Raw genomic sequence first — 15,730 nt, forward strand, 5'->3', positions numbered from 1 at the left:
TTCTCACTGCCTTGACCCCCCAACTAGCAAGAGGGAGGCCCTTCCCCTGGAGCCAGGGTGGTTGTTCAGGGACTTAGCAGTCAGCAGACAGAGCTGGAGCAGGAATACACACCTGCAAAAATGAGGGGATGTCAAGCAGTGACCTCAAGGTCAGGACCTAGTTGGAAGTAGCTCTGCCACATCCACAGCAGCCCATGGCTGCCTGATCTATCCCTACCTGATCTCCCAGCTGCCCTGTGCTATCCTGGGTACTCCAGAAACTCCACATCTAGCAGCCCTCAGCCATCCCTTCTGGGCAGGGCTGACCTCAGGAGCCCTAGCTTTTGTTGGGACCAACATGGGATGAGGAAATGCTTGACTCCAGGTTCCCAAGCCCCACAGTGATCTGTGGGCTCCCTTCTTCCCTGAAGGCAACCCTGAGTGCTCTCCCAAGAAAGAGATCTCAGAATTTAAAGTGTGACTTGCAAACTAGCTTACAGGCACACTGGACTCACCTGTGGCTCCGCAGTTCTAAGGGGGGAAATTGGGGCAACTGAGTGTCTTTGGAACTAATAAAGTCTTCCTTAAGTCCCATGTTTATTATACCCCAGCAGAGCTTCCTCCCGACTGAGACCATCCACTGGCGTGTTACTAATATACGTTTAGGCAGCAGCGTCTGCACACCTGGGGAGAATTTGCAAAGAGAAAGGCCACGTTCCCTTCCCCCTAGAAACTCATGGGATGGGGACAAGCAAAGGGAGAAGGTTACTGTAAAGTTCAGGGACAGATAAGGGAGGCCTTCCTCAAGAGGTCACCTGTGGGTGGAAACCCTCGAGTGAATGAGAGGGAAAGGCAAAGCTAGGGGAAGGAAGGGCAGGAGGTGCCGCGGGGTACATGTGGGAGATGATGGGGCAAAGCAGGCAGGGACCAAGTCACCGCACATCTGGTGACGCGGAGGAACAGCCCTCGCCCTTCAGGGAACATCCGGGGCTGGGCTCTTCTTCCTGGGGAGGAGGCGGCGGGGGGTGGGTAGGCGCATTTGCCCCTTCGTTCGGCATTTGCGATGCTTTTAATGGGTCGATCCGCTGTTCTGTCTCCAGCCAAGCGCCATGTGGTGGGCTCTGCTGCTGCTGCTGCCGTCGACGGCGCCGCGCCCGAGCCGGGCGGGGCCTCTCCAGAAGGCCCCAGTTTTCCAGCTCACTCACCAGGGCCCCTGGGGGAGCGGGGCCGGCAACGCCACGGTCTCGCCCTGCGAAGGGCTCCCCGCCGCGGGAGTCACGACCCTGACCCTCGCGAACCGCGGCCTGGAGCGCCTGCCGGGCTGCCTGCCGCGCGCGCTGCTCAGTCTCGACGGCAGCCACAACCTGCTGCGCGCCCTGAGCGCGCCCGAGCTCGGTCACCTGCCGCAGCTGCAGGTGCTGACGCTGCGCCACAACCGCATCGCCGCGCTGCGCTGGGGCCCCGGCGCGCCCGCGGGACTGCACACGCTCGACCTCAGCTACAACCTGCTGGAAGCCCTGCCGCCGTGCTCCGGGCACGTGCTGCCCGGCCTCCGAATGCTGGCGCTGGCCGGGAACCCGCTGCGGGCGCTGCAGACCGGAGCCTTCGCCTGCTTCCCCGCGCTGCGCCTGCTCAACCTGTCCTGCACCGCGCTGGGCCGCGGCGACCACGCTGGCATCGCCGACGCTGCCTTCGCGGGGGCTGGTGGCGCGCCCCTGGCTGCGCTCGAGGTCCTGGATCTCAGCGGCACGTTCCTCCGGCGCGGTGAGTGCGGGCTCCGGGTGTCTAGTCCGAGGGGCCGGCGATCTGGGGAGAAAGGGCTGTGAACTTCCTCGAGGGGCGGTGCCCCGGGCGCCTGCTCACAAGACCACTCAAAAAGACCCGCCCCGAGATTCCCGGAGCCGAGGGCACCCTGTTCGAAGCGCCGCACCAAGCTTCACTCCTTGAGTCCCAAGAGGTGGGGACTATTATCTCCGTTCTGCATGTGAGGGAACCAGGGCACAGAGAAAGGGGAATGGCTGGCCCGCGGCCTTCGAGGTCATTAGCGGTGCCTCCACATTCGAACCCAAGCGTTCTGGGTCCAGAGCCCACACTTGTAGCCTCTCTGTTCTGCTCCCCAGCAAAGCTGGTCAATGCTTGTAGAATGGGGAGTGGATGCAGCGCTTTGAGGCTGATGACTGGACGAACTTGGTACCAAACATTTAGTTAACGTGCAGCACCTGATGCTCAGAGGATGCATTCATTGATTTCTATTCAGTTGGCTAAAACTCTGTGAATGTTGAATCCTTCAATAAGACACGGGAGGGAGGTGAGAATACCTGTTTTCCTGTAGTTGGCATGTTCTGACTCTGATTCACAAGGTTGGTTTTATTTTTAAAAAACACTTCTCGTCTACACAGTAAATCCCCTACATACGAAGGAGTTCTGTTCCTAGAACGTACTCGTAAGTCCAATATGTTGGTAAGCCCAACAAAGTCAGCCCAGGTACCCAACTAACACAATCGGCTATATAGTACTGTACTGTAATAGGTTTATACTACTTTTCACACAACTAATACATAAAAAACAAACACAAAAAATAAAGAAAACTTTTTAATCTTACACTACACTACCTTGAAAAGTACAGTAGTACAGTACAACAGCTGGCACACAGGGGCTGGCATCGAGTGAACAGGCCAGAAGAGTTACTCACTGAAGGAAGGAGAGGAGGTGGCAGATGGTAGAGCTGAAGGATCGTCAGCAATAGGAGATGGAGGGCAAGCTGCAATTTCACTCACGCCTGACGTTGATGGCACAGGTTCTGGTTCCTTGCTGGATTCAATTCTCTCTACCCTCTTTAAAAAAAATCCAGTGATGTCTGGGTATTAGCTCTTTTTTTCTTATCATAGATGACACGGTAGCACTGGATTGCATTCTGAACGGCTGCTGCAACCTTCATGTACTGTTCTACATTCCAGTCCTGTGCCTCAAAAACTAACAGTGCCTCCTCAAATAGAACTAACTTACATGATTGGACATGCGAATGCATGTTCTCATCTTTGAAAGTTCACAACTTGAATGCTCGTATGTATGGGGCTTACTGTAATCACCTGTTCTACCACCGACAAGAGAACAAAGAACAGGAAACAGGAGAAGGGGCACGTTCTCCATTTACCAGGAGAGCCACGAAATGAGTTTTCTGGGCCTCCTCCTGCCTCACTCCTCCCCTCCTCCTTCCTTACATTCCTCAAAGATTTCCCTTGCTCCTAGTAGCCATCAGAGTAAAGGCTGGGGTACTTCTGTGTGGGGTTTAACAAGACGGTGGGGCAACAGTGGACTTGGAGACTGTGTCCTGGGGTCAAGCCCCACCCTGTTCCTTCCCCACTGCGTGGCCTTTAGCCAATCATTGTCCTCTGGGGCCTCAGCCACCTGGGGCTGGAAAAGGAAGAACTGGTCATCTCCGAGGGCCCTTCCAGCTGAAATGGCTCATGCTTCTGCGATTCCCAAAGCTGCCCACTGTACCCATGCTCTGCAATGACCTTCACCACTCACCTTGTCACTCTTATTGTTTCCTTAATCTCGTGCCGGCCTCCTGGGTTTATGCCTTCCCAGGTAGTGGGCAGTTTCCCCTCTGTGTTTCAGTTCAGTCAAGATGGATCAGAGACCTGCCGAAGCTCACATCCCTCTACCTAAGAAAGATGCCCAGGCTGAACAGCCTGGAGGGGGACATTTTCAAGGTGACCACTGACCTGCAGCAGCTGGATTGTCAAGATTCGCCAGCACTTACCTCTGTCCATACACACATCTTTCAAGACACGCCTCTCCTACAGGTCCTTCATTTCCAGAAGTAAGTGTTCCTGAATCACGTGACTGATTTTTGCCCATTACACTAAATTGAATAGGCATAACTATTTTATAGGATAAACCAGACCTTACTTTTCCTTCCACTGCTCCTTCAAGGCCTCGCTGGGGTCTTGTTCCTCCTTCTCCTTCGAGTGATATGGTAGGCACATCCTAGAGAGTTCATCCAGCCTAAAAACCAAGCAAATCAGTCCTGTCCAGAGTAATGTTCAAACTTCAAACTCTCATGCATGTTAAGTTTCCTTTAAGCCCAGGATGAGAAACTTGCAGTGGGAAGAGGAGTTGAGGGCATCAGGGTCTTCTCTATTTCTCCATCCACCTGCTTCCCCATGTGTTTATGAAAGTCAGCAGCCCCTTCCAGGGCTTGAGCAGATCCTACTTGCATTGGGACCTGGGGATGGTGCCGTCTGGCCCAGTGGATGTACCAAGTGTCACTATATCTACCCTCCTTCCCAAGAGCAACTACTGTCCTGACTTCTAGCAGGAAGGGCAACGTCCCTTTGAAGATGATCCCAGGCCACCTCCTTTCCTGTGGGCCCACAACTGGGCCCTGGGAAGCAAGCACTGTTGTCCCACCATCACTCTCAATGTAGCCACTTCTCTTTTTTCTCTGCTAGCTCCAGAGTACTCACTTTGGGGCTTATCACAAGGGAAAAGGACACAGAACATGCAGAGCACTTAGCTCAGTGCCTGGCACATTGTGTGTGCTCTATAACAATTAGTTAAGATCATCATGGTGGTTGTGATGAAGGTGATATAATGATGACAGTGATGGTGGTAATGGTAACTCTGATGATGGTGAACTGGTGATAGGATGGTAATGGTGATGACGATGGTGGCAGTGGTGATGATGTGGATGAGAGTGATATCATCTCTGGCTTAGACTCCTCTTTTGAGCTTCAGACTGATGCAGCATTATTTAAGGTTATCAGATATGGAACCAAACTGCCTGGCTCAATCCTGACTCCACCCACCACTTACTAGCTATGTGAGTTGGGGCAAGCTACCTAATGCTTCTGTGGCTCAGTTTCCTCATCTTTGAAATGGGGATAATGATCAAATCCTCCCCCACTGCATTGTTGTAAGAGGAAATGTTTTGATATGTGCCTAGAACAGCACCTGGCACAGAACAGGAGGTTTGTATTATTACTACTGGGCATCTCCACTGGATGTCTCATAGGTCTTTCAGGATCTAGCACACAGCTAGATACATGAGCCTGGAAATCAGGGAAGGCCTGGGCTGGAGATCCCTAACTGAGCACCCTCAGCACAGAGATGGTGGAGGAGGCATCAGGTGATGACAGTGGACGCTGATGGGGATAGTGGTGAAGGCACCAGTAACAAGGATGCTGTTGAGGGAGATGGTGGTGGTGATGATGACAGCATGGCCCTTGCTTTCAGGGAGTGCACAGTTCTGTAGGCAGTGGACACCTGCCAATTGTCATGATACGCTGGGATCAGTAACAGAGGCACACACCATGTACTGTGCTATAAGGCAAGTGGAGTTAACGATCAGCTCCAGCAGACAGGAAGAAGAACATAATTGATCCATATCTTCAACGGTGAGTCCAAACTCACCAGGTGGAAAAAGGCAACCTAGACCCCAAGAAAAGCAGGCATACCTGGGTCAGAAGTGGTGGCTGCTTCCTCTCATCCCTACGCTTCTCAGTTCGCTGCAATCTGACCCCCCACTTCAGCTTCATGATTGAATGGGACCAGTGGCATTTCAGCTGCTACATCCAGTGGACACTTCTCTATCCATCGAGCCCCTTGTTGAGTCTTTCCTCCCTCTTGACACTTTCTCCTTGTCCTCAGGATGTTGCCCTGGTGCTTCTCCATCCTTTCTGGATAGGCCTTCTTAAGGTCATTGGCTATTTCCACTTATAACTTTTTTGCATGTCATTTCTCACCCTACATGCTTCCTCTAGCATTGTCCCTACCCCCTTGTCTGATGCCATAGGATTTGGCAAAATGTGGGGTGTTGGTGACATTCATTCTCAGTGGAGCCAGATGGGAGTGTGTTGAAGAGTCAGTGCAGGTGTAGACGGATCTTAAGGTTGGCTCCCCGGTTACCAGGTCCAGTCTGGTCTCCATTCCCAATAGCTCCTGTGCCAGCCCTTCCTACCCGCCCTGCAGGGCAGCTTGATGTCAAGTTCTCTTCATTCCCTACCCCAATAACCAAGAGCCTTCTAATCAGTGACTCCACCTTCAGAGGCACACATGTTAGTGCAGGAAGTCTCAAATGTTTGTGTGGCATGGACTCCTGTGGCAGTCTGTGAAGCCTATGGGCCTTTCTCAGAAGAATGTTCTGATATACATAAGGTAGGGTACGTACGTAGGATTCCAAAGAAACCAATTATAGTTAACAAAATGTTTTTAAATGTGTGTTTCAGGAATATATGTGTGTGGGGTGTGCTTTTTTTTTTTTTTTTTTTTTTTTTTTTTTGCGGTATGCGGGCCTCTCACTGCTGTGGCCTCTCCCGTTGCGGAGCACAGGCTCCGGACGCGCAGGCCTAGCGGCCATGGCTCACGGGCTTAGTTGCTCCGCGGCATGTGGGATCTTCCCGGACCAGGGCACGAACCCGTGTCTCCTGCATCGGCAGGCGGATTCTCAACCACTGCGCCACCAGGGAAGCCCTGGGGTGTGCTTCTTTATTTAACACCGTAAATAACAAAATCCAGCAGCAGGTCCAATAACTTCCAAAATTTTGATGATTATAAATGACGGAAAACTACTGAAAAGTGATATGGAAATATCTGTGATTTGTTGGTGATTCACCTGTGATTTGCTGCCTTCTTTCGCCACTGTAGCAAATGGTAAATTTCAGTTAGAGGTTTGTGAAAGTAAAGAAGTAATATTCTCCATCCAAGTTCACAGACCCCGTCTCCAAGGACTTCAGGTTAAGAACCCTTGTAACCCAGTCACCATATTCAGCCAAGAGATCTGTCTAAATTGTAATCTGATTGAGTCTTAAGCCAAATGAAAACCTTTCCATGCTTTCCGTGGCTGGAGGGAAAGGTTTAACTCTCTGGCTTGCTCAGCCCAGGCCCCCACTGTACCCCACTGTGCTCCAGCTGGGGGAGGAGCCACTCCCAGAAGGCTGGGAGCTCTCAAGCCTCTGAAGCTCATTAAATGCCCTCTCCCCTGCTGGACCCTCTTCCCTTCTTCTCAGCCCACCTTGCTTCTGGCTCTCCTTAGCTCACCCACAGCCTCCCCTGGGAGGCTATCTGTGATAGATGCTGGGGGACATGTGTGTGCCCTAGCACAGCCAGCGCCCTCTGAAGAGGGGGTGGCACCCTCCTGGCTGCTCTGCCAACCCGGCATGCCCAACGCCATCCACAGTCCTCTCCGACAATGCTACATGCAGGAGGGAGACGCCTTTGGCAATATTTCAGCAAAAAAAGAGAAAAGGGATTGTTTAGAGAGCAAGGGGAAACTTCTTTCACACTAGGGCTCTGTCAGTTCAGTTGCAGAGAACACCTAGGTGCCATAATGCGTCAGGACGTGATGCAGGCTCTCCCTCAGCATGTGGATGGCAAATGCAGCTTGTCTTTATCATATGCAGGTTGCACTGGATAACAGAAAGGGCTGTCAGATAAGGAAAAGACTCCTTTTCCTTATTTATAAAATGAGTGAAATATTGGGAATGCCCTGGCGGTCCAGTGGTTAGGAGTTGGCGCTCTCACTGCCTGGGCCCAGGTCCAATTCCTGGTCAGGGAACTAAGATCCCGTAAGCGCAGCCAAAAAAAAAAAAAAAAAAAGAGTGAAATATTATCTACCTCATGATCTGACATAATCATATCAATGAGATAATGTTACCTTAACCACTAAGCAATGTTACTTCCCCCAAAATATGGTAATCCTTTTCCTCTCCCCTTCAGGCAAAAAGAATAATATTTCCTTTGAAAGATGAAGTGCTAAGTAAACTCCCATCCTAAGATTTCTACTCTATCTCTGAGAATCCTGCTAAATGCGAGCATTTGCATATATATACACATATATGTGGGTACAGCTTAAGTTTCAATATAAATGGCACACACATATATTCAGTGCTCCACAGGGGACAACTGTCAGGTGCCCACTGGCCAGGAGTGTTAGAGCAGATCTGGGTGGTAGGCCCTTCCTTGCCCAGAACATCTGCATCTCCCCCTGCCGAGCAGGAGAAGGTGGATGTTTCCCAGGCCCATGGAGAAAAACCAGCCTTTGATCGGGAGAGGCCTGTAGATAAAGTGTAACTCCTGTTGCTTGTGATGCTCAGATTATAACTGAGAACATGTACAAGAGGCCAGGAGACTCCAGGAGTTGAGAGAGTTGAGGCCAAACGCTCAGTGAGGCTCTGGGCAGAAAAAACAGAAAACCAGGAGGGGACCTGCCATTGCTAGGTGTGGTACATTGTTTGCAAAAATGGCCCTGGTAATTCCTCCCAACCCTGTAGACACACCCCTTTGCAATGTGACTTTGCAGCTCCTCCCATCAGGAAGTAGAGTCTGTTCTCCACCCCTTGAAGCTGGGCGTGTCCATGTGACTTGTTTAGGCCAGAGGGACATTGGCAAATGTGATATAAGCAGAGACTTAAAAGCAGATGAGCAAGTTGGGGCTCGCCCTCTCTTACTGGTGGGGACTGGTCCACCACCATGTGCACAAGCCTGAGTTAGCCTCCTGGGTGATGAGAGACACATGGAGAGAAGTCCCGGCAAACCCAGCCGAGGCTCCATATATGGGAAGCCATCCTAGATCTTTTGGGCCCAGCTGAGCTGGCCCAGACCATAAAAGTCACTGAGTCAACCCACAGAATCATGAAAAAGAATAAATATTTATTACTTTAAGCTAAGTTAGCAAGAGCTAACTGATACACTTCAGTGAGGCATCTTCCAAAGGACTGGTGTTGAGTGCCATCAGCTGCAGTTCAACTGCAGTAGTATATGTTCAAGAGTGTTCTCACTAATTAAGAATTTCTGCCATTTCTTGTGACTGGTCTATAATAACAATATCTTACTTTTTAAAAAAATATCTTTTATTTTGTTACTTATTTATTTTGGCTGTGTTGGGTTTTTGTTGCTGTGGGCAGCCTTTCTCTAGTTGTGGCAAGTGGGGGCTGCTCTTCCTTGCAGTGCGTGGGCTTCTCATTGTGGTGGCTTCTCTTGTTGTGGAGCACAGGCTCTAGGCACACGGGCTTCAGGAGTTCTGGCACATGGGCTCAGTAGTTGTGACTCGTGGGCTCTAGAGCACAGGCTCAGTAGTTGTGGCGCACAGGCTTAGTTGCTCTGCGGCATGTGGGATCTTCCTGGACCAGGGCTCGAACCTGTGTCCCCTGCATTGGCAGGCGGATTCTTAACCACTGCGTCACCAGGGAAGTCCAACAATGTCTTACTTTTGTGTAGAGATTTATATTTATAAACACTTTCATCATCACAGACTCTTTTTGATATAACCAGCAGGGAGGATTGTCTCCATTTGTTATGAGGGGTGATACTGACTGGGTTAGGTTTGTATCCCTACAGATGAAAAAAAAAAAATCCAAGGTTTTGAAGAGTTTGCTCAAAGCAATATCATCTAGCACCTAACAGAATGGATTTCCCATGACACCACCATGGCTCTCTGGGTATAGTTTTGACCTGATTGTAAAAGACTGACTTAATAGATTTTTGTGCATTTCAGCTGCAACTTGAGTTCCTTCCCTCCTTGGAACCTGCATTCCTCCCAGGTCCTGTCCATCAACCTCTTTGGCAACCCCCTCACTTGCAGCTGTGAGTTGTCCTGGTTCCTCATGGATGCAAAGAGGATTGTCCTAAGCAGGTAACACATTTACAAAGCAGATGATTGAGGGGTGAGGGCCTGCCCTCCGGAGTTGAAGTTCTCACAGCTCTTATCTTGCTCATGTAACCATGCTGGACAGGTTGGCAGTGCTGGGTGGGGCAGCCGTTCCCCATGTAGTCACACTCAAGAACCCAGGACATAGAAGCTCTACTTCCCTCCCAGCCAGCCAGAGGGGCAGAGAGTGTGGAGGACCCCCGACTCAGGAGGTTTTAATGGGCCAGGCCAGGAGGTGGAGCTCACCATGTCACTCACATCCCATTGGCCAGATGTCACTTAGCAGGCCACGCCTACTACAAGGGAAGCTGGGAAATGTAGTCTAGCTGTGTGCCAGCTAGGAAAAGAAAGTGGGCGAAGTAAATAGCTAGCTTGTCTCTGCTAAAGCGGAGTTATCATTGCTCATTTTACAAACGAGCGAATTGGGGCCCAAGGAAGAGAGGTACTTGCTTATATTCATGTAGCCGCTGGGTGGAGGGGGCAGGATCTAAACCGTCTTCCAAAAATGTGCTCTTAACCACTGGGCCCCACTGAGTCCCCAAAATGGAGCCTGGCCTGTAAGTCCAGGGCCAGTGGGCTTATAGAGCTCTCTTGTGAGACAGGAGAAAAAGAACTCCTATGGAGACTTCCCATTGTCTGCTGGCTAGAAGAGTTGTTTTGCAGTGGGCAGCCATGCCCAGGCTGGCCACCAGGAGAGGATGTGGGCTGGGGACACCTCTGGTCTTGAGCACCCTCAAACCACCTCCACCAGCTAATCTATTCTCCTTGCAGCTCACTTTGAGAGCCCTGTCCTGTGGGGTTCTTTTCTTACCTCTCACGCAAGCCTGGATATCAAGTGGGGCTCAGTATGCCCCCCTGACCCCTTCATGTTGCCTCTGGCACCCAGGCCCTTTGCAGTGAAGGCTCTTGCTCTGGTATGAATGAAAAGGTTGAGAGTACTTACTATGGTTGATTTTGGCTGTTACTTAACCTCTTTGTGCCTCTACCTCCTCATCTGTAAAATGGGGATAATAGTGCCTACCTCATGAGGTAGTGCAGACTAGATTGGCTTATACAGTGAAGTGTTAACAATAGTCCCTAGCATGCAGCAAGCACTCAAAAAAATGTTAGCTAGTATGAGTATTGTTACTAGTACTCACCACTAGGAAGCAGACAGGTGAGAATAAAATGGCAGACCACACTAAGAGCATCTGGACTGCCCTTCACTGGACTCACCCTGGGTTTTGGCTCTGCATTTACTAGCCACGCTATCTTGGGCAGTTAGTCCCTTTTTCTGAGTTCTCATTTTCTTCTCTGCAAAGAAGCCTCCTACACAGGTTGCCCTGAAGGTCACTGGGGTGACCCATGTTGCATTTGTGCTACATGGTACCTGTTAGATGTGTCACAAGGCTTGGGAGAGGGATTATCTGCACTGAGGACTCAAAGCCCAGCACAGAAGCAGCCCTGATGCCAAATACCTTCTAACCAATTGGCCTCCCCTCTAGGGCAGCAGACACAGTGTGCACACCAGCTGCAGGATCCAGTGGCACCTTCTCAGCCCCTCTTTTGCTGTCCCAGCTGCCAAGTGTGTGCCATTCGGACCAAAACACCACCTTCCTTGATTCCAACCCACCCTCCTCAGTCTTCTCCACCCACACACCATCTACACACGGTCCCTCCACCCTGCGGAGCACAGCCCCCTCTACCCAATCTGCGGGAGGCCGACAGAGTGTCACCAAGGTGCCCTCCCTCCCTGTGGATTCCCCCACACGAGCGGCGGGGCCGTGGCACAGCCTTGCTGAGGACGGGGCCGTTCCCTCCACTACTGTCTCTCCAGCAGGTTCCAGCAACTCTGGCAACCCACCTTGGGCTGCGAACACAGCCGGGACAGAGCACCAAGAAGAACATGCTGCCCGGCTTGTCCTGGAACCTACTATCTCAGCTGCCTCCACCCCATGGGCCAGCAAACACCCTGGTCTCTCCCCTACCTCTCAGAACCCAGGGAGCACGCCTCAGCCCGCCCGGGGGACACGGGCCACCCTGCGGGCTCCCCACCCGCCTCCTTCCGAGGGCGGGATTCCGGTCCTGATGTTGGACGACTCCAGTGAGGAGGAGGAAGAGAGCGGGAAGGAGGAGGTGGGGGCCCCGGCCCGGGATGAGCCCTGCGATTACCACCCCTGCAGGCACCTCCAGACGCCGTGCGCAGAGCTGCAGCTGCGCTGGCGGTGCCGGTGCCCCGGCCTCAGCGGGGAAGACACCCTCCCAGACCCCCCCAGGCTGCAGGCGGTGGCCGAGACCACTGACACGTCGGCGCTAGTGCGCTGGTGCGCCCCCAACTCGGTGGTGCGCGCCTACCAGATTCGCTACGCGCCCAAGGGCCGGCCGGGGAACCAGTCGGTGGTGGGGGACGTCTGCGCCACCGCGCGCCAGCACGCCCTGCACGGGCTGTCGCCGGCCACCGCCTATCGCGTGTGCGTCCTGGCGGCCAACGGCGCGGGCCTGAGCCGGCGCGGGGCGTGCGCCGCCTTCAGCACCGGGCGCAGCCCAGGGCTCGTCGCGGCCGTGCTGGGTGCAGCGGGCGGCCTGCTGCTCGTCAGCACCGCGCTGCTGGCCGCCGGCCTCTACCGCCGGGGCCGGACGCCACGCTCCCCGAAGCGCCGCACGCAGTTGCTGGCCTACCGCAACCCCGCCTTCGCCGCCGAACCCACGCCGCCAGCCCCGGCCTCGCTCCCGCGGGCGCGCGATCGCTGAGCACCCGACGCCTGCGCGAGGAGAAGGCTGTACCCGGGTCCCGAACAGCCCGTCGGCCCCGAGCGTCTCTCCCTCGCGCGAGGCCCGCGCTCCTCAGGCACACGTGGCACTCCCCGCGCTGAGTTCGTCATCCCCGGGAACCTCTCTGCTTTCCCTTCCTGCTGCTTCTCTCTGTTCCCAGAAACGTGATGGTTCACGCTGCCGGGCATCCCTGTGTGTGGTTTTATTGGGGTTTTTCAGCAGTCAGTGCCCCTCAACGTCCGGTAGAATAAATAGAATTGTGTGTGGAAGGAGGAAGAGAGAAAACAAATGGCGCAATGCAGCCGCTTTTCTCATATTGGAAGCGACATTCTCAGGTCATTTCAGAGAAGTTCCCTCATGGTCAAACTCTAGCTAAGGGTCCTGTTATTCAAGGGAACGACTCCAGTGGATTCTCATCACCCCCTCCCCCCTACATTGGATTCTTAACCTAAGAACGGTTATGTTCCCTGAGGCCTTGCGGGTTCATTAGTTCATTTCAGGGTACAGCAGCAGGTGTGCTTCTTCTAGCTTTAAACTGCAGTCTTCCGGGAACATCTGTGAAACACGGGGAAGGCTGTCCTTTCAAACTCGGTTTTTGCTGCATTTCACCTAGCACCAGGTGGGAAAAGGATCTGTGAACTCCTTTTTTAAGGAAGCATAATAATTAATAAGCTCACTTTCAGGAAACTTTTTTTTTTTTAAGAGAGAGAAGAAATAAAAGGAAAATCTCAAGGCTCTGGCAAGAGGCCAAAGCATTTCTCTGCTCAAATTGCATCAACAAACCTTTTTTGTATGATTCGTATCTGACTGTGGACTATGTCTCACTACACCTTTTTTTTACTTCTATACAAACTTAGGGGGGAAAGTGACTCTATTAAATTAAAATGGGGGTCATATATCTAGATTTTAATTTTCTACGTTAGCATTTATGTAAGTTTCCTGTGGCCACCGTAACAGGTTACCACAAACTGGGTGGCTTAAAACAACAGAAGTTTATTCTCCTACAGGTCAGGCCAGAAATCCACAGTCAAGGTATTAGCAGGGTTGGTTCCTTCTGGAGACTGAGGGAGAACTATCCATGCCGGCCCCCCTCCCCCCGCTGCTCCCACCCCTCCACCCCAGTGTCTGGTGGAAGCCAGCAATCCTTGGGTTCCTGGGCTTATAGGTGCATCACTCTTATCCATGCCTCCTTGTCTTGTGACAGTCTCTGTGTCTCATGTGTCTAAATAACCCCCCCTTTTCCCATTCTTTTCTCCAGGCTTATTGAGATATAATTGACATATAACATTTTTTAAAGTGTACAATGCAATGATTTGATACTCCTATATATCGAGAATTAAAATAAGGTTAGTGAACACATCTGTCACCTCATATAGTTATCTTGTGTGTGTATATGAGTGTGTGATGAGAACTTTTAAGATCTTAGCTACTTTCTAATAGTACGGTATTGTTAACTGTAGTCATCATGAACTTGTAACTGGAAGTTTGTACCATTTGACCACCTTCACCCATTTCCCCCCCCCCTTAGGGACCACCAATCAACTCTGAGTTGGTTTTTTTAGATTTCACATGAGATCATACTGAATTTGTCTTTCTCTGTCTTTTTTCAGTTAGTATACTGCCCTCAGGATCCATCCATGTGGTTCCAAATTGCAAGATCTCTTTCTTTTTTATGGTTGAATAATATTCCATTGTATATATATTTTTTCTTTATCCATTCATCCACTGACACTTAGGTTGTTTCCATGTCTTGATTACTGTAAATAATGCTACAATGAACATGGAGGTGAAAATACCTCTTCCAAGATAATGATCTTATTTCCTTTGGATATGTACCCAGAAGTCAAATTTCCCTCTTTATATAAGGACACTAGGCAGTGGCTTAAGGCTCACCCAAATCCAGTATGACCATCCTAACTTGATTATGTCTGCAAAGACCCTATATCCAAATAGGGTCACATTCACAGGTACTGGGGTTAGAACTTGAACAATATCTTTGAGGCAGAATTCAACCCACAACAGCATTTACTTCTATTCCAAGAAAAAAAAAAATCAAGTTTGATTCCCATGTATCTTTTGTTTCCATGACATGCTGCAGCACAAAAACCATGCTGCAGAAACTAAGCATATCCAAGTTTGACCTGAATAACTGAATTATATTTGAAAAGGCTTCCCGAAATTCTGAGGTGGATCCCTAGTTTCATCACATATGTAACCAAGAGAAATAAGACTGATTTAAAAGATACCTACCATCTCCAAATTTAAAATTGCAAGGCAAAGGTCCAAAATGTGACTAACATAAAAGCCCTCAGGCATGTAATTAAATTATCCCAATGCCTTTTTTAGCTTAATATCAAGATTGAGGCAACTTCCCTGGTGGTCCAGTGGTTAAGACTCCACACTCCCAATGCAGGGGGCCCAGGTTTGATCCCTGGTCGGGGAACTATGATCCCACATACCGCATCTAAGCCCGCGTGCCGCAACTTCTGAGCCCGTGTGCTCTAGTTGCCTGTGTGCTGCAACTAGAGAAGCCTGCGAGCCGCATCTACAGAGACCGTGCACCACAAGGAAGACCCAAAACAGACTTAATTAATTAATTTAAACAATGTTCCTTAAAAAAAAAAAAAAAAAAAAAAGATTGACTCTGTTATGTGGAGGCATCAAAATGAATTTGTCTTGCTTGGAGTCTATATGCATGAATATACACACTCAAACATACCTAATACAATTTCAATGTTTTTTAGACCAGCAGAATTTATGTCTTATAGCAATTCAGTATCCAAAAACCTACAGGTTGAGGTAGAAAAAGTCTATTAACCAGAACCAGATTAAGACTTTGATACTAAAGAGACTATGGAGCCAACCCATAAGTCACTCCAAATAGTATCAACACTAGACCATAAGGAAGCATAACAAGACACCAAATTCTAATTTTTCCCCTACTTTATTTCAAGTTCTCCCTTTTTTAGACATCATTTTTGTGTGCTCATACTTTGCTAGTGCTGAGACATGGTCAGTGTGCCTCTTGGGTGGTCCAGCAATGGGACTTCCACCTCGAGCCTCACTGCGTCCCAGGCCATTATGAGACATTACAGGAGGTTCCCGAAGGGGAGAATGGCCAGCCTCACACCACCCTTCTCTCACCCCTTCCACTGGATTCCTTAGCAGTGTCCCTGAATGCAGGCTTCAGTGTTTTCCAAGCCAAGGATGGCTCAGCAGCTAATCTGGGAACAAGGAAGCCAGGACCAGCAGGCAGCAAGGGGCACACTGATCCAAGGATGCCACAACCAAGAGGCATGAATTTTGCTTATAACTTCTCATTTTAACACAGTTCAACAGGCTATGTTT

General features: G+C 50.6%; 1 protein-coding gene across 1 annotated transcript; it reads left to right on the forward strand.

Moving 5' to 3' along the window:
* Positions 1–1,088: 1,088 nt before the first annotated feature.
* On the forward strand, positions 1,089–15,708 carry LRRN4 (leucine rich repeat neuronal 4). Its single transcript, XM_067013693.1, has 6 exons — positions 1,089–1,743; positions 3,601–3,805; positions 9,479–9,616; positions 11,116–12,304; positions 14,226–14,349; positions 15,383–15,708. Exons 1-6 carry the CDS (start codon positions 1,089–1,091, stop codon positions 15,706–15,708), a joined length of 2,637 nt encoding a protein of 878 aa, XP_066869794.1.
* Positions 15,709–15,730: the final 22 nt, after the last annotated feature.

The sequence above is a fragment of the Kogia breviceps genome, chromosome 14, assembly GCF_026419965.1.
Source record: "Kogia breviceps isolate mKogBre1 chromosome 14, mKogBre1 haplotype 1, whole genome shotgun sequence".
Taxonomy (NCBI): Eukaryota; Metazoa; Chordata; class Mammalia; order Artiodactyla; family Physeteridae; genus Kogia; species Kogia breviceps.

Coding starts and splice junctions, on each gene's coding strand:
- LRRN4 (XM_067013693.1), top strand. CDS start 1,089: ATGTGGTGGGCTCTGCTGCTGCTGCTGCCGTCGACGGCGCCGCGCCCG. Junction 9,617..11,115: donor AAGAGGATTGTCCTAAGCAG/GTAACACATTTA, acceptor CCTCCCCTCTAG/GGCAGCAGACACAGTGTGCA. Junction 12,305..14,225: donor CCTACCGCAACCCCGCCTTC/GCCGCCGAACCC, acceptor TGTACCCAGAAG/TCAAATTTCCCTCTTTATAT.